Source organism: Triturus cristatus, chromosome 10 (genome assembly GCF_964204655.1).
Source record: "Triturus cristatus chromosome 10, aTriCri1.1, whole genome shotgun sequence".
Lineage (NCBI taxonomy): Eukaryota > Metazoa > Chordata > Amphibia > Caudata > Salamandridae > Triturus > Triturus cristatus.
Genome location: NC_140593.1, coordinates 238,066,096 through 238,085,880, shown reverse-complemented (window position 1 = coordinate 238,085,880; position 19,785 = coordinate 238,066,096). Strand labels below are relative to the sequence as shown.

The following is a 19,785-nucleotide window of genomic DNA, read 5'->3' as shown; positions in this document are numbered from 1 at the left end:
GTGTGCATGTCAGGCAGAACATATCAAGCTACCAGCCCTCCCTGACATGTACATTTGACTTCAAATTGTGCCACTAGCAGCCCTGATTCCATACTATCAGCCAACAGGATTGGTTCCACCCAGACAGCTGACACAATAGAATGAATGCCACGGTCGGACAATCCATATTTACATAGGAAAAATAATGTTAAATATATGAATGAATTTAATGGCTCACAGTAGGGAAAAGGGGTGACGCTCTTACAATTCAAGGGATGAGCCACCCATTAGCAGAGGCAGCTCCTCCGCAATGGCAGAGAAGCGTCGCCCCAATTTCTAGCTCACAGCCATCATCGTTTTATTTTGCATTTGCCGGCTCTGAGCCAGTGTTGAAGGGAGGGTCTGGGCCGAGATATGGGAGGGAGAGGAGGAGTGCTACGTGCACTCCACTCCCTATGTGTTCATGTGTGTTTGGCCGGCCGTCTCAGGCCCGCCAAAACGCACATGCACACTTAGGTTTTCTCCAGCCCAGCTGCATGACAAAACTCACAGACTCCCTGGCCTGAGCCGAGCGTCATTCCTGCCCGCACAGGCCAATCCCCATGCTGCTTTGAAGCTGAGGGATTGGATAGGAGTCTGTCCCAGGGGCTGCTGAAACCGGGCAGGAAGAGGAGAGGTGGCATAACGGGATGCTGGAGGCGGTCAGCGGCAAGTTATTTTCTTAAATATTGTATATTAAACCCCCCACTTCCCCAGCTCGACCCCTCCCATGCGACGCCACCCGCCCCACCACCCTTTTTTTATGGCGGGCCGCCGCTGCCCCTGAGTAAAGGTGGTGTCTCACATAGTCTTATTGGTAAAACTGCATGTCTGTGTAAATGTTGTGGCAAAATTACCTGGAAATTGTTGTCTATATATGAAAGAGTGGAGTCACATCATGCTTTATTAGAACATTGGAATGTTATTAGCTCCATTGAAAACAATGGAGCGCTCCGGGCTTATAATGGCTGGCATAAGCCCGGAGCACCAACATTCCAATGTGTCTTTGTTCACAGCTCTGGCTGTGAACAAAGACTTCAGGGAGCCTGAGGGGATTTCAATCCCCTCGCGCTCCCTGAAGGCTTTGTTTTGTTAGCACATTCTGCCCTCTAGTGGCAGAATGTTCTAATAGCCTTATAGCCCTTCGTAGCAGGGCTATACCGGCTTTTAAAGTCCCTCGCCTTCGGCTCGGGCCTTTAACGCTGCAGCGGGCCTTAAATAGCCGGTATAGCCCGCTACGGCGGGCTATAAGGCTATAGTAATATACTTGCGACAGTGTTCTCTAAAATTCACGACTTGTATACAACATATTTTCCACTTTTACCACTTTTCGCTGAACGGGCATGCTTGATTTGTTACACTCGTTCTTTGTATGATGCTTGCACTTCTCAGGATCCCTATAAGTGCAGTGATGTAACATTGACGGTTGTACCCTTGCTCTAAAAAGTGTTCCAGCACCACTGATGATTCTATCGCATACTGTTAAAGGTTTACTGTTATATGATACTTCGCAAAAGACACATACCAGAATCCAATGCTCGTTTCCCCATGAGAACAAAGAAGGAATCTGGTCTAGGCTCTGCAAAATAAAATACTTAATTAGTAATATACATTAAAACCATTGTAAGTGAAAGTTCTTCAGTGTACTGTATTAATGTAATGAACATTTTGCTACTCCACCAAAACTCTTAAAATAATTGCAAAATAAAAAAAAATGAGATACATGACTGTTGAAGAATATTTGTTAACACTGTCATATTCAGTCTATAAAACAAATCCACTTTTAAAATGTGTAGTGAAAGGCATGAGCTCAAGAAAAGTCCATCTTATCTTGAATGCTTAAATACTCGCTCATTCAATTTTCTTAAGTGCCACTTCTGAATGTTGAAAGTGCCTACTGTGGAAATTTTCAAGACATACAAATATGCAGGTTGAGCAAAGGGGCACTGAAAGGACTGCTTAATTACCCCTTGCGGCTTGCGGACAGAATTGCGGACAGAACTCTATTTAGAAATGTAGATGAACTTGTTATATAAAATGTAAATGTTGTTGCTTATTATAACTGCAGGACTAATGCCATGTTGTGTGTAAACTCCTGTTTGCAGTCGTTGGCATTTATCCATGCTCTAACTGGGTCTGTAGTAGGTAAACCCTGCCATGATTGTTGTTGGCAGCAGGGGGCGCATCCACGTACCAGGCTCCTCGTATTAAAATGATTCACCTAGGGGAAGAACAAGATACCCAAAACAGAATGTCACGCATTTACTCAAAATGATTGTCTCCAGGTTTTACCTGTTGCAAACTTGGGCGCTAATAGCGCTGGAGAAGCAGTTTGTGCATGGGCAGGAGAGCATGGGCAATTACCACATGGGCAACTACCACTCGACTCAGAACCTAATTAGTAACTGTTTGCTGACTCTATTTCAGGTACAAACTCCTACTAGGGTGATATTAGCTAATGTAATGATCCCCTGCCCCATGCAGATTTTTGGCAGGCGAAACCTGGTGGGAATCTTGTTGGCAAATAATGCAAACTAGCGCTCTGTGCACCCTGGAATGCACATAGATTTTCAGATTTGCACATTCAGGGGTGCATACATTGGAATTTTGTACTATTTGTCAGCAAACCTTTTCCCTCCACTCTCCTGCTCAATCCAAATAAACTAACATATCCACCACTCGAATTATTTTCATATTTCACTATACTAATTCACCATTAATCCTTTATGGGTTCCGGAGTAGCGTGCTACTCTCTGAAAAAGCGCTTCAACACCTCATCAGTGGTAGCAAGCGCTATATAAATGCAAATCTCTTCACTCTTCTATCCCTCCACTATCCTTCTCAATCCAAAAAACTAACTAACATATCCACTACTCAAATTACTTTCATATTTACTAAACTAATTTACCACTAATCCTTTATGGGTTCCGGAGTATTGTGCTACTCACTGGAAAACCGCTTCAACACCTCATCAGTGGTAGCAAACGCTATATAAATGCTATTACAATAAAGTACTATACAATACAATATATTTGGCAGGTTTTCCTGCTGAAAAATGATGGCAAATATGACGGCGTACGAAATGTGCTCATGGGCAAATAACAAACGTTCATTTAGGACCTGATCAAACAGCACTTGCTTGAGTTTGCACCTGAAACAGAATTTGCACTAGCGTGTTGTACCCGCATTTACACGAAAATTGTATTCGGAGGATAAACTCCTGTTTCTGGTGCATACTGGAGTTTGCCCCAGAAATCAAATTAAGGGGTACATGCATCATTGTTTTTTGCGGTTGTAAAGGGGCAGATTTGCAGAATCTGCCCCTTTGTGACTACAATTTTTGCATTTGGGATGATGCATCCCGAATGCAAAAATCGCTATTTAAGTAATCGCAAAATTTGTGATTACTTAAATTGCGATTGTATTTAGGGAATGGCAAATTGCAATTCCCTAAATGCAATGCAACAACAAAAAAAAGCAATTTCACTTTTAAGAAAAGCAAATTACCATCAACTTAAAGTTGATGGTAATTTGCGAAAAGTTTGGAAAATGCACAAAAGTGCCTTTTTCAAAGTTCTATGTTGCACACACACATGCCATTGGGGCATGTGTGTGCAACATGTTGTTTAATTGCACTTTCAGGGGTGCATCAGGGTGTCCTTTTGGCACCCTCGCAACCTTGAAATTGAATGCGCAATTTGCGAGTACCTATTTGTGTATTTCCATTGATGCCTATGGGCCTGTAAGGAATGCAACATTGCCTCCTAAAAATGAAATAGTGACAGTGTTTAGGAGTTATCCCATTCTTGTTTCTGATTATTACTGAGATCAATTTTTGAAGACAATGATAGCTAAACGCATGTTACTCAATGGATATCCATTAGGGCATTTGTTTGTTGCATCTGAACTAGAGGCGGGCGAGCGGCTGAAAGCTGCAGCCAGGATCGAGCCAGATGGTTGGCTCTGGCTCGGCTCGAGGTCCTCTTGCAACCCCCAGATGAAAACAAGATAAGCTTTCACAAGAGATGGTGGGGTCTCATGGATATAGCTGCCAATCATGTCTTGGAGAACCGGGTTCGAATCCGGGCTGGGCCCACAAACCTGTGACTCTCGGCCTTTTTGTTCACTAATAGCATTGTTATGGGGGATGCGAAAAAAGGGAAATTTCTCAGCCAATTTTTACAAAATGATACTTTTAATAAATAATTTTCAAGTCGTGATGCACTAAAGTGAAACGTTTCAGTGTTAAAGAAGTACACTTTATTGAATTTTTAAGTCAGCTCATCATATTCTCACATGATTATTGTGCCACGATTTACAGGGCTCTGCTCGGAGCTCCCTGTTAAATTGTTTGGTCGCCCTCTTCTACCTTTAATGACTGATGAACCTACATGGATGTTGCATATCAAATATGAATATCCTGAGGTGTAATATATTAACTCACGTCACCATTGTAACGCTCGCTCCTTTATTGACTGTTTTCTTTTTTAACGCAGTCATATTGACTGTTGCATTATGATAATGGTATTGTGCTACTGTAGAAATGTAGGGGCAGATTTACAAGCTCCTTACGCCACTTTTGCGTCACATTTAACATGGGAAAAGTGACACAAAAGTGGCGCACGGGGCTTGTAAATCTGCCCCGTAGTGTATATGTGAACTTGGTGTTTCAATGTTTATTAAGCTTTTTACAACCCGCTCGATCTCTTTTTGAAACAAACTATGGGGCATATTATCAAGACAGGCGATACAATTATCGTCGCTTTAGCGGCAGAAAACTGCCGCTAAAGCGGCGATAATGGGCTTGATAATATGCTCTATGGAATTCCAATTGAAGCCCATGTTAGATGTGAAGGATGTCTAACCTGAGCTTCAATTGGAATTCCACAGAGCATATTATCAAGCCCATTATCGCCGATTTAGCGGCAGTTTTCTGCCGCTAAAGCGACGATAATTGTATCGCCTGGCTTGATAATATGCCCCTCTGTTTTTCGGAAAGAGAACTTTCGGTTCAATGCCACATTTGTTGAACTCGCGGGTACAAAGCAGCTTCAGATAGAAGGAAAAACACCCACCAGCAGAGCGATCACGAACGAAAAAAAAAAATAATTGCTACTGAACCTTCCAAGGTCCCTTCACAATACGATTTTATATGGAGAGACATCATGTTTTCATAAAAGAAGGACTTTGAAAGGGTTATAAAATTGTGGCACCGACGACGACCGCCACTGCGTCTGAAGACTATATTTCAACCAAGGAGCTTTTATGTTTATTGGTGACTGGCACAATTCAAAGGATGCGATACAGCCACACGCAAAACGGATTGATGATTAAAACCTTCATTGAGCAATGAAGCATTCTCACGACGTGAAAATGAAAAACACCGCCCTCGTTCGAAGCTGTCTCTTTATGACACATATTTGGCCTCTCATTCGCATTTCAAATAGCGTTCTCGAAGGAAGAGAGCAGCGTTTAGGGTGAGCGCATAGTGTAAATCAATGCAATCTGCACATTGTGCACCACTCGGTTTAATGTTTATCTTTGGCTGTTGACCTTTGCTGGAGTTTAGGACCTGAACAACCCCGACTCCCATTGGCTTTTTTTTGTGGAATGCCTCGTTATCCTGGGAGGGGTCCGACACTAACCATGGGGCATATTATCAAGCCAGGCGATAAAATTATCGCCGCTTTAGCGCCAGAAAACTGCAGCTAAAACGGCGATAATGGGCTTGATAATATGCTCTATGGAATTCCAATTGAAGCCCATGTCAGATGTGAAGGACGTCTAACATGGGCTTCTATTGGAATTCCATAGAGCATATTATCAAGCCCATTATCGCCGTTTTAGCGGCAGTTTTCTGGCGCTAAAGCGGCGATAATTTTATCGCCTGGCTTGATACTATGCCCCCTCGTCACTACATTGCTACTAGTAGTGCGTTATTAAAATCTAGGTCGTTGTAAGTTGGATGTCTCTTCTGTCATACTTGAGTTGTTAAGCTTGCTGAACTGGAGAGCATTTTTCTGCTTACCTTGTGACTATTTTCTGAAGTAACAAACCTATGGTGTTTTTTATAAAATAATATTCGGTCTTCTTGGAAATACTCTAAATCCATAAAAATATGCTAGCTCCTGTTCGCGCTGTTACACTTTTGAAGATTTTGAACATTCTATACAACATGTTCATTTCATTTGTATTACATTCACTTGAATTCAAATAAATAAAATCTAAAATAGCCATCTATTTAAATCTTATTTTGTTTCACTTAAAGTAGAGAAAAATTATCAACGCAAACCATGAAACAGGACTGCTAACTTTATCTCTAAATATGTAATTTGGTTTGCTGTCCAAGGTAAATCTTGGGGCTAAATTATCAAGAACGGCGCAAACATTATCGCCGCTTTAGTGGCAGGAAACTGCCACTAAAGCGGCGATAAGGGGCTTGATAAAATGCCCTAGAGAATTCCAATAGAAGCCCAGGTTCTGATGTCCTTGACACCAGAACCTGGGCTTCTATTGGAATTCTCTAGGGCATATTATCAAGCCCCTTATCGCCGCTTTAGCGGCAGTTTCCTGCCACTAAAGCAGCGATAATGTTTGCGCCGTTCTTGATAATATGGCCCTTAGTCTTCTAGATCAACATTTTCAGGCTGTTTCAGACTGTTATAACCTGGTTTTGCAACCTGCGAGGTTGACAAACTCATTTACAGCTTTCAAATATGCTGTAACTGAAGTTGCATCCTGTAACACTGTTTGTCAACCTCATACACAAAGATAAATCAAATAGTTTCTAAGTGATTGATTTACAAGGGAAGGGTTAGCTCCCAAACACAATATTAACAGTAAAAATTCCAGATAAAAACTGGAGAAGACGTAATAGACACGCCTTGTTCATTTGTGATGCTGGCAGATAACAGGACCCTTGGCTCCTAATAAGGGAAGCAAATAATTCAAACACATCACCAAAATAATTTCTTATGTCTATATCCTATAACCCACAATAGAGACAGAAGCATATTTGCTGATAAGGTTCACTGAATTTTCCAGCTCTATCTTTCTATCTGAACCTAGGTTCACCTTGATAAATTTTACCTGTCCTCTCCCAACTAAGGTATTAACTTGACCTCCCATTGGGAAGTCGTAAACCCCTGAAGTCCTTTTGACACTTTGAGTAGTTGAAGAATCTCACTAAACCTGTGATATGATCTCTTCAGACTTTCTCTTCCCCACCTGCATCACTCTATCTTCATACATATGCAAATTACCTGCAAGCAATAGTGTGAAGAATGTGGTCCCTCTACTGATCCATAAATCTCTTCAGATGCAACATCTGAGATTAAGTGTATCTAGGAAAGTTTAGGTTTACTAATCAAGATAATACTAGGCTGTTGTATATGGGTGTCACAGTACTTTTCCTAGTTTTATCTTGATTGTACATTTACTTTGTGGAATCAGTCTTATTATTTTCATAAACATAATTTCTATAATAGCACTAGTTAATAAAATAAGCATACTTTTCTTCATATCATCTTAAATACAGAAAGACACGATAAGGCATGCACCAATATTAGGTTATAAGCTTATTTCATGAGTCAACATTGATGATGATATTGAGGATGAGTGGCTAGTTTCATACTGCCGCAGAGGATGGTAGGCAGAGTTGGTGAAGAAAAGGTATAATCCTCTCTTTAGATCTCATTGTATTTATAATTCACGAACGTGACTTCTTGAAGTCCACTTGCAATATTCTTATGAATTACGCTTATCGAGTAAGCAATTAATGAACGCTCCACACCTACTAGACAGTGGTGACTCGTGTCCGTGCATCCTTCTTGATGTATCTGTAGGCATTCAACACAGTCAACCACATCACCCATTGACCACACTCAAGGATAGAGTGGGGATAAATGGCATGTTCTGACCTCATTTCAGTCATACTTGAAAAACCGTGTGCACTCCCATAGAATGGGGAGTTTCACAAGGCTAAGTTCGTCCTCCAAACACTCTTTAACATTTACTTTGAACCTCTGACCCTCTTTCTTAAACACTATACATTCTCTTCATCAGAGTATATACTTCTAGGGCAAAATTTAAAGGATGTCCAATTCTTGATGTCTGCTCTCCACTAACAACTAATCCCAGTTGAGTCTAAATTCCTACCTATCTCTTCTCCAGAGTTCGACCTGTTCCATTATGGCTACAATCACTTAATGTACTGCACTGCACACCTCAGATCATGTAGTGCACCAGCTCTCTAGCCATAACATCAAATAAAAATGTTTAAATGCAAGCATATATAAATACTTCAACACTTTTGCTGCCTGAGTGTATACACACTTTGGTGCTGGAGCTTATTTCAAAATACCAGATTAATTTGTTCAATAACATGTACCTCTGTTCATCATGCAATGCAAATTAAAGAGTATTTTTCCCAGCACTTTTACGACTAAAGCCCCTATTATGATGCCGGGTGGACTTGAGTCCCCCCAACACAGTTTCGGTGTGGGAACGGATTGACCATAGGTCATCGGTTCCACACATGGTATTATGATGCGACCACACATGGTGCAGTCGTAAACTTCCATTACCACCCGCAGCACAAGCTCCCATAGAGAAATGGGAGTTTGTGTAAATCCCTGTACCATGTGGCAGGCACCGCAGGGATTTACAGAGGAGCACCATAGGTGCCCCGCAGGACCGCAACCCGGAGGCCCCAAAGTTGCTCTCTGACAGGTCCTCCGTGTAGAAAGCCTGACAATGAAAGCCGGTCGGAAACCGACAACATAGTCCCTTAAGGGAAATGCTGTATGTAAGGGATTATGTGGCGGTTTCCGATTGGCAGCCACTCAGAAACCAGTCGGATTGACCGGCCGGTTTAAACTCCGACCACCTTCTTTGTAAAAAGGTGGTCGGACTTAAAACCATGGATGTCAGTCAGAAAGCCTCCAAATTGCGGTCAGAGGCTTTCTGACCAACATCCTAATCAGCCCCTTAGTATTGGTGCAAAGCCTGCATCAGAATCTCAATGCTCTCTCAAGATATCTTCATGACAAGTGTGGAGATGTTTTCATTTTCATTTTCTCAATTTTTTGTTGCATTTCTTTAATACACAAATTTGAATTCCCTCATGCTAACCATGGAAATGTTTCCCTGAATGTCTAAAGTCTGGCAATACCAAATATGTTTGTTTTTTCTTAGGGAATGTAGTTTGCAGAAATAATAATGCAGACATGCACAATTTCTGGCAGTGTCACTATTGATAGTGCATGGTTCATTTGATGACATATATCAAACTCAGGTCTATATGGAAAGTATAAAAAACATACATTTTCTATTTCTGAATGACCCTGAAATCCATTGCTGCAAGCCATATCTCCCTTGGCAAGACTGGCAGAACAGATGAACACTTTAAATATGACGTTTATTGGATGTTAACATTTGTTTCCAAAGCTTACCAGCCTCTCTCGCACAGGAAGATATACATTTGCAAGGCTTAATATACATCGCTGTTTCTTTTGGTCCCTGGGTGAGGGGGAATCAGACATGAATGACTTTTCTATGGGTTCATGGTGCCTACAGGTGATAAACTAGGAACAGTCCATTTCGAATATTTGCAAAACAACTGCAAACAAAATGCCAGTTTATGCTATGTGTCTTTTGGTTGCAGGCATCAACTTTGGGCTTTATTGAACCCTACCAAAGCCATATATTTTAGACATCTATGCACCCTAGGATTTCTATTGCTGGGTGCCTAAATTTACTCACCTTGAATGACAGGCTAGCCAATCATGACACAACATTTGCCAAATAATTAGCATTCATTCCAAAACATAGTATTTATCTTCAGTCTTCTATGTGCTGGAACATATACCCGCAAAGGCTTGACCCTCAGAGTTGTTTCTCTCGTTCTCCTTACCGTGGGGATACCACACATGCATAGGTTTTCTGTGGGATTAAGGCTCCCACTGGCAGTAAACTAGGAACAGTACATTTTGGGATTTTCTTTTAAAACAGCAGCAAGCGAGATGCTGGTTTAGGGTCATTGCCCTTCGGTCCCAGATTCACCTTCAGCCTGCATGGATAGGTAGTACAATCACATATTGTTAACATTTGGACCTCCAAAGGCTTGTATTGCTGGCTGTTAGACTTCCTTCATCTTGATTGGCTGGCTGATATATGAAGCTTAGCATGGAGTTTGTCATATTTGTATATTATTAAAAACATTTGGTAGCTACCTTAAGTCTGTCATCTAGGAACATATTCCTGGCAAGTCTTTATCCCCACAAATATTCTGATGTATCTCATGAGCATGGGGGTACCAGACAAGTACGAGTTTTCTATGGTTAAGGGTACCCATAGGTGATAAACTAGATGCAGGGTATTTGGGAAATTTCAAAACAGCTGGAAGCAAAATGTCAATGTATGGTGCCTGCTTTTTAGCTATAGACATCACATCTGGACTGTATGCAAACATACCACAACCACATAGTTTTAATATCTAATCTCCATAAGGTTTCTATTGCTTGCTGCTAGACTGCCATCACCCTGATTGACTGCCTTTGAGAATTCACCAAACAAGACATTTGTCAGATTTACAATTTATTTTCCTAAAACATGGTAGTTTCCTACAGGCTTCTACATGCTGAAAGATATCCCTCCAGAGGCTTTATCCAAATCTGTATCCACCCGGGTTTTCTGCATTTCGTGTTATTAGTAATGTGTGGGCCTTTCATGGTTTTGGTCATAATGTTGCACACTACACAATAGCAAATAGTTTTTGATGGGACATTCCAATAGGGGGTGTCTGCAGTATTACGGCTGCTCGGCACTCATGGAAACCTATCAACCACAGACATTTCTGAGAAAAAGAGACAAAGGAGAATCCATATTGGTGTGGGTTGCATGAATTCCAGTGTTTTGTTACCTAAAATCCCCTGCAAAATTCATAGTGTGAGTAAAAAATAAAAAAATATTTTATTTTCTAGGGCAAAAAGTCCTACTTCACAATGTTTTTTTCACCTGGCCTAGTTAAAATGGTACACCAAATGTATGGGTAGGCCTATGGCATGGCACCAGGCTAGGCCAAAGCTGTGACCATGTGAAAACCACATTGACACTGTATTGATTTCACACAGTCCCATATTTAGTCTGTTCCTGTCAATTATAGTAGGCCCAACTACACATGTGGTACTATTGTTATCTGTAAAAGTGTGGGGAAAACGGCTGGTGCGGGTTTGCAGTGCCCTACGCATTACAGGACATTATTATCACAGAATCTGAGGTAATCCTTTAAAAAAATCTTTTCACAAATGTTTGACCTGTGCAGGGAATGCTGGTGATGTTAAAATGGTGGCATAATTGTGCGCCACATCACACTGGACTCCTTCAGGTGTGCATGACCCCAGGTACAGACATGTGTTTCTGTATTCCAGCAAACGACTGGGTGCTTTTTCATTTTTTTCTGAGGCCAGGAATTAATCCAAATAGCAACAGTGTGTGTGTCTTCACTCCAGCAAAGAGCTGGGCATGTTTGGCTTTTTCTAAAGATAAGAAAAAATACAAAAAGTGTCTAGGCACTTTACTTGTGCAGAGATGTTTTTTTCTGGTACTCAGACGTGTTTCAGTGCAGTAGCATGGACCCAGGCACTGTTTGGATTTTTTCTGAGTGAAAGAAAACTTTCCAAAGAACTTCAGGTCTCCTCAGTGGCATGCATATTTGTAAGTCTGTGAAACCATGTGCTGTTTGGATTTTTTCTATGGATAAGACCAAATCCAATCATAGTCCATGCACCTCACGTTCATGCAGATGTGTATGTTTGAGTCTGCACCCCTGCATGGTGCAAGGTGCTGTTTTGATTTTTTCTCAATGCTAAAAAAATACCAAAAAGCAGCTGGGTTCCTTGCTGGTGACAAGAAAAAAATCCAAACAGCATATGGACTTTTAACTGTTATGAAGAGGTGTGTGTGTATGTGACCCAGCAAGGAGCCAGGAGGTGTCTGGATTTTTCTGAAGATAAGAAACTAGCCCCTGTGGTCTGCACTAGGGGTGCAGATATGGGTGTCCATGCCCCAGTCAAGCACTGTATACATTTTTGATTTAAAATTGTTAATGTAAAATAAGATGCTATTACCATCCCTAGCTATAATAACAGCAATTTAACCTTTGTTTTTTTTCACTGCATTTCTGGGCTTTGTTTTTTGCCATAAAGTGAAATGCTACCAGGACAGTTATGTATAATGTCAATGTTATCTTGAGTTTTTTGTTTGGATTATCATTAGGGTGCTTTAGTTTGTCAACGTAATTAGTGTTATTATTTTTATTTTGCTTTAAACACTCTCCACAGGTATCACGGTAGTACCATGGGAACCAATAGAAGGCTTCCATAGGAATTCTGTGTGGGTTTTAATTCCTGTTCCAGGCCCTGCAGGAGTACCACAAGACTGCTCAAAAATTAAAAAGGATGCATTTAGTATGAAAGAGTGATTTTCATTTTATTCTGAGCCTGGATCTTTTATAATTTGGTAAAATAATGAGGATCCTTTGATACTTTTACTCTAAAAATTGCTGTCTTTTTAAATTTTGTGATCCCGCTTGAGTACCATGGGAGTATTGTGAGACCCATAACACAAACTTCACAGCTGTTGGAAATGGCACTTTTTGCAGGGTTATTCTGAAACCTTTTGCTTCTTCCACCTTTGTTTTTCCTGACCTGTGGTTGTTGGCTATAGGACTCTGGGCAATTTTCCACTGCTGATCAGTGGTAAAGTACATATGCTCTCTGTGTAAATTGTTATGGTGATTGGTTATCCACGATTGGCATATTTGTCTTATCCGTAGGTCCCTAGTAAAGTGCACTGAGTGTGCCAGGGCTGGTAATTCAAATGCTACTAGTGGGCTTGCTGCCTGATTTTTCCACCCACCTGAGTAGCGCTGAAAAGAGGCCTCAGGCCTGCCATTGCAGTGCCTATGAGCAGTTTGTTAACTGCCATGTTGACCTGGCCAGTGTACCCACTTGCCGGGCCTGACCCTTCCCTTTTCTTACACATAGGACACCCCATGGTAGGCCCAAGGTACCCCCTTGGGCAGGGTACAGTGTATGTGAAAGGTAGGACATGTACTAGAGTGTGTAACATGTCCTGATAGTGAAATACTGCCAATTTTGTTTTTCACTATTGAAAGACTATCTTGCCTATTGAACAGAATGGGGAAGGCTGCTTAACATATTACCAGCATATATTCCCATAGGAGTGAGATAGAAACTTGGAATTTGGTATTCCTGAACTCATAATTTAATAACACATCTTTTAGGAAGGATGGTTTTTAAATTCTGCTTTTGAAAATTGCACTTTTAGAAAGAGGCTATTTTCTTGTTTAACCTTTCTGTGTGCCTCTGCCTGTTTGTGAATTGACTGTCTGGTTTGAGAGTGACAGGGGCTGGGGTGGCTCCAGGAGTCTGGGTGAGTCAGCACTAGGCTGAATAGGCTGATCTGCATTTGGAGTGGTGGGAGGAGTAGCACCTGGGCCTGAATAGGGCTGTGCCTGCCTTCCACAATGCCGGCTCCACCTCCTGCGGTGTGTCTGAAGACCCTGGCACACACTGACAAAAAAAGAAGTTGTGCACTGGCAGAGTGCACCCAGAACTGGTTTGGACTGGGTCCAGGACCCCTCACACATGGAGAACAAAGACTTTTCCGGTATAAATACTAGAGCTGAAACCCCTGAAAGGTAGACTACTTCGTGATCAAGAGGAACCTGTTGCCAAAGAGGAAAGCTGAAGAGACTGAGGAGAAGTACTGCCCTTGCTGTGTGTCTGGGGTTGGCCTGCAGTTTGCTGTTTCTACTGAGGAGAGAACCAAGGGACTTTGCTGTGTGCTGTGTCCCCTGCTTGAAGAAGGACTTTGCTGTGTGCTGTTACCATCTGAAGAAAAGTCTCCAAGGGCCTGAGAAGAGCTGGCCTCCTGTTTTTGAAGTCACAGGAACAAAAGGACTTCACCCCCAGCTTCCCTGAACTTCCTTTCTGGGAGTTCTAACCTGCCAGGAGGGCCTGTAACTGTGTGTGAGGCCTTTTTGCTGTTAGGAGCTGGAAGCACGATGCAACGATGTAGAAGCGTGTCGCTGCCGCCGCTGTTGCATCACCAAGGAAGCATGCCGCCGCTGCTGCTGTTCGCCTTCGCATCACCGGAGAAGCGTGTCGAAAGGCTGTCACATCGCTGAGGAAGACTGTTGCCGCTGTTTGCCGCCGCTTCAACTGAGAAGCATGTCGCAGGGCCTGTCGCAGCTCAGGAAACCACAGATTTCGCAACATGGCCGTCGGGCATGCACGCAGCGCCTTCACTTTGTTGCATCGCATCAAAGATGCTATTTTATTGCACCGGATCGCCGCAACGCATCGAGGCGCCGTCTTGTCGCATTGTAACCGGAACGCGGGAAGAATCAACACATCACCTTCTCAGTGACCCTTTTGTTTGTTTTGCGTTATGCATCCCAACTACTTTGAGAGTAAAGTGTTGCATTTACCATCTACAAGTTTATTTTTTCAACAACCTTTTTAAAGACATTCTACTAAGTAACTGTATGTTGGATTTTTGTTGTTTAGGTCTTGTTTAGTTTAGATAAAGATATTTGATTTTTCTAAACTGGTGTGGTGTCCATTTGTGGTGTTTTCTCTGTGTTACTGTGAGTGTTGATACAAATACTTTACACATTGCCTTTGGGATAATCCTGTCTGCTCATGCCAAGCGACCAAGGGGGTGAGCAGGGGATATCTAAAGTAGACCTGGGCGTAGTTTGTGGAGTTTTTCGACGCGAAAGTCCGCGAAGTTCCAAAAAAGTCTGCGAAGTTCCGCGAGTGGCGGAGTGCAGTGTGAACTGCAGTTTGTGTTGGAATTCCTGCCGCTCGTGTAGAAACTCTACCCGAGCGGCAGCTCGCGCTTGCAGACTTACCGTTCGCGATCGTAAACTTACCGTTTGCGACCGCGAGCAGGGAAAAAACTCTGCCGCACAACGCAAAGCAGAGTTTTCTGTATTCCGAGAGCTCCGTGGAGTGCGGAGTGCAGAAAACTCTGCAAACTCTGCGAACGGAGTGAAGTTCACCGCCCAAGCCTAATCTAAAGTGTGTATCCCCCTTCCCTGGCTAGATGCAAGGGTCCCTATTTGGTCAAAAGTACCTATCTCTGCCATCTAGAGACCCACATTTCTAACAAAATTTCTAACAACAGCCATCTGATTGGTTTTAATCTTCCTCCATTTAAATGAAGTTACCACCCTTTCACCCTCCTTTGGGAACAGCATTTTGGTGTTACAACATTTTTTGCTGGGCCCTAGAGCTTCTGTTGTATTTTTTGCAATTTTAGGTGGGCTTGAACAATGGCTTCTGGGTCAGACATAAGGGAGGATGTTGCAGAGGTGGAAATGGAGAGTCCTAAAGCCACCAAGGAGTCTCTTGTGTGGCAATTGTATGAAATTCCAACAGTGGAAAGTCTCCTCAAAGTTTGTTAAATGTAAAATCTGCAACAAGCAGTTCTTCTGTGGGATTGTGAAGAAGTACAGTCATTGAACGTCCGGCATGTGGAAGCACATGCATTCCATACATCTAGCACGTCTGGCTAAAGCTGAGGGCCATAGGGATCTAAAGTAGGCCTGGGCGGTAAATTCCGTTCCGTTCGCGGAATTTGCGGAATTTGAGTAATTTCGCGTTCCGCGGAGATCGCGAAATGGCCCAAAAATCTGCGTTCCGCGACTTCGCATAATTTTTGCTTGTTCGCGGTCTCAATATGCGTGTTCGCGAGATATTTCACCCCGAGCACGCAAACAGCAATCGCGAACAGGAAAAAAGTATCGCGAACAAGCAGTTCCGCGTGTTCGCGGAATTTCTGCGTGTTCGTGGAGATTTTTTACCGTTTTGCGGAGATTTGCGTAACGCGATTACGCAAATTCCGCCCACCCCTAATCTAAAGGAGGCATCCATCTCAACATCAGGACCCTCCATAGGACTCATGATGCTGTGCCTACTTTAGGGGTCCAGGGGGAAACAGCCTTTACTACGTAGACAGAACTACGCAGTACCATTGCAACGCGGGCAATACAAGAAACGCGTTGTTACCACACGTTCCATTACCATGCAAGTTGTTAAAACGACTTGCATTTGGTAACGTGATGTTGGATTTTAAATCCAACACCTTCCCTACTGTTGCACAAACTGGAGTTGTAATAGTAATATATACTATTCCACAGTCCAGCGCTTCCCTAAGGCAAGTTGTTATAACGACTTGTGCTGTAATGCAATGCGTGGTGAAAACACATTTGTTATATTGCCAGCGTTGTAATGGCATGCGTAGTATAAGCATGCGTGATTGTGTCATCCATCCATCCAGGGGCATAATCCTGCTGTTATAAATGGGATTTCTGGTTGGCTGAGTTATACACCCAGGCCAGGCAGGGACCACCCCTGTAGTCAGGGTAAGTTAGATACAAACTACAAGATATCCTGAGCTCACTCTCTGGTAGCTTGCCACAGAGCAGTATTTGTGCAACACACACATACAGTTACACAATGAATAGACCCAAAAAAGATTCCACACAGGTTAAAAAAATAGAGAATATTTACCTGAGCAAAATGACCAAAACTACAAACATCCAATCAGTAGAGGTCGAGATATGAATTTAGAAATAGTAAATGCAAAAACAGGCCTTCGAAGTTACTAGCAGTCAAAGGTTACTTGAGGTCATGAAGTACCGGTGCAAATCCTAAGTTCAGGCCGACCGCAATGGAGGGCAAGCCGGCTACAGGACTCATGCACAACGCAAAGCAGCGTAGCTGAGAAAGCACCTTTGATGAAGAAAAGCGTTGATGCTGAGGGCACGATGTTGCAATCTGTTACACGCAGTCGGGTCGCTGCATCGTCATCAAGCGTGGCTAAGTGGAAGGCACTGCGTCATTGTCGAGCGACGCAAAGCGTTGTCTTAGGGCTGTGCAAACTGCAGAACTGCCTTCATTGAACAGCCGCTGTGTCAGCATCGAAGGGTGATGCATTGGTTCCGATCGGCACAAAGGTAACAATGAGTTGTTTTTTGTAGAAAAACAGCTGTAGAAGCCACCTCTGATGCCCAGAACTTGGAGAGGATGCCTCAGGTAGGGGTAGGATTCACAGAGTCTGGTAGCATCAGCAGCATTGTAGGAAGTCTTTTGTGTCCCTGAGACTTTAGAAAACAGGAGGCAAGTCAGCAAGCCCTTGAGATCACCTTCAGCAGAGTTAATGAACAGCAGTGCAACAAGCAAAAATTCAGTCCAGTTGAGTCGTTTCAGCAGCACAGCAGTCCTTCTGACAGAGTTTCAGTCCAAGTACCAGAAGTGTCTGATTTCAGTGGGTCAGAGACCCAGTACTTGTACCCAAAAGTGCCTTTGATGTAGGGGATGACTTCAAAGCATTTCTCTGAAGTGCACTAGAATCCCTTTCAACCCAGTCCTGTCTGCCAGGCTATCTGTACGGGGCAAATCAGTGCTTTGCGTGTCGACAGGACACTACCTATTGAAGCGTAAGTGTCAGCCCCTCCCATTCCTCCCTGCCCAGGAAGAAATATCAGAATGCAGATGGATGCAGATGAGTGCTCAGCATGCAGATGAGTCTCACCTTCTTGATCTGGCTGTCCAGAGGGAATGAACAAAGTGTAGCTGTCAACCACACACGTGTACAGGCATAAGAGCAGTAAGTACAGAGAGATGTCCAATTTCTAAACCTGGCACTTCTAAAACAGTAATCTTAAATCCAACTTCACCAGTAAGGATGATTTATTAATACCATTCCAAAGATATGAGACATAAAAAAAGCTACTCCAGAAGTTACAACGTAAAAGTGTATTAAGAAATTCCCAATGTTGGCTTATGAGAGGAGTAGACCTCACAGTAGTGAAAAATGAAATAGGCTGTTTGTCACTATCAGGACATGCAAAACATAAAGTTGCATATTCTAACTTTTTCTGCTATGTAATAAAAGGAGAGTTTAAGCCGTTTCAAGTTGTTTAAATCCTAAGTCGAAGTGGCTCTAAACTGCACACACAGGTACTGTAGTGGCAGGCCTGAGAGAGGTTTGAAAGGCTACTTTTGTGAGTAGCACAATCAGTGCTGCAGCGCACTAGTAGCATTTGAAGTACAGGCTCTGGGTATATAGTACACCACTTTACAAGGGATTTACTAGTGCAGCAAAAATGGTAATCAGGTATACAATGATGTCATAATTTTTAGGGGAAAAGCACAAGCACTTTAGCACTGGTTAGCAGTGGTAAAGTACTCTGAGTCCTATGGCCCCCCCTCAAAAAAAAAAAGCAGAACTTGAAGACAAAAGACAAAAAGTCCAGGGAAAGGCCACCCTAAAGATGCCAGGTCTAACACCTTCTTATCAGGATATGATCACTTTACTGCAGGAGGTACAGTAAGGTAGTTTATGCGGGAAAGCAGAATCAGACTGTTTGGGGCAAGTTGGTACTGGAACGCTAGGATTCACCCCCCAAATTATTTTTTGGGTATTTTTTTTCCTCTCCAAGTCTTTAACCCCTGTTTTGTTTTTAAGTGGATCCCAGAAAAAAATGCAAAAAATATTAAAAACCGCAAAGAAGTTTTAAAAAATGGGTCTTTTCAGAAATGCTAATTCGGGTTTAAAAATAGAAAAATGTAATGTTGTTTGTCATGCGTGTCTCTTTATATTGGTATATCTTAATGGTCTGCTTTAGCAATCTATCTATATTAATAAAAGGTAAGTCTATTGTTATAAATGTAAATAAAACAATACGTATAACAGTTAATTTATCATACATTCATAAAGAATTTGCATCAGGTTTGCTTTACTTTTATAATGCAGTCCTGATACAAAATGTATATTTGAACTTAATAAATTACGGAAATCAATTTTTTCTGTTGGTTTAAAACCAATACTTATGGAAATGCCATGTATCTACCCATGAATTTTTATACAAAACCATATCAACAATCACCTGTAGACATGCATATGTGTGTAATTCCTGCAAATCTTTGAGGCTGCTATAACAAATAGGAGGATGTGTGTAATAGCGGCTTAGACACCTAACAGGGCTTAGGGGTCTGGAGGAGTGGGCTCTCCAGGAAGAATTCTGTACCAGGCAAAGGGTGTGCATAGTAGGGGCGTGGCCAACTAAAGGGATTTGGGCGTCTAGAGTGAATGGGCTCTCCATGAAGACATCTGTACAAGGCGAAGGGTGTGTGTAGTAGGGGCTTGTCCAACTAAAGGGATTTGGGCGTCTAGCGAGACTGGGCTCTCCATGAAGACATCTGTACAAGGCGAAGGGTGTATGTACTTGGGTCCTGGACACCTAACTGAATGTCTAGAGAAAGTGGTCTCTCCATTAAATCTTCTGTGGAAGGCAAAGTGTGTGTGTTGTTTGACTTGGGTAATTAATGGGTCTTGCATGTGTGAAGGGAGTGGGTTCTCAGTGAAGCCTTCTGTACAAAGCAAAGCGTGTGTTTAGTATGGACTTCGCAGCCTAATAGGTCTTGGGTGTCTGGAGGAAGTGAGCCCTCCCTGAACACTTCTGTACAAGGTGAAGTTTGTGCGTTTTAGGGCTTGGCCTCCTAACCGGGCTTGAATGTTTGGAGGGAGTGAGTACTCAGTGCAGACTTCTGTGGTGTGCGTTTTAGGGCTTGGCCACATAACGGGGCTTGAATGTCTGGAGGGAGTGAGCACTCAGTGCAGACCTCTGTACAAGGCAAAGCCTGTTTGTATTATGAGCTTAGCAACCTA

General features: G+C 42.6%; 1 protein-coding gene across 1 annotated transcript in view; it reads right to left on the bottom strand.

Moving 5' to 3' along the window:
* The window catches only part of LOC146789258 (tachykinin-like peptide), a 170,524-nt gene that overhangs the window by 18,890 nt on the left and 131,849 nt on the right, over positions 1-19,785 (bottom strand). Inside the window, exon 4 of the mRNA XM_085630030.1 lies at positions 1,544-1,597. Coding sequence (XP_085486156.1) covers positions 1,544-1,597 — 54 coding nt within the window. The remainder of the gene's footprint in view (positions 1-1,543; positions 1,598-19,785) is intronic.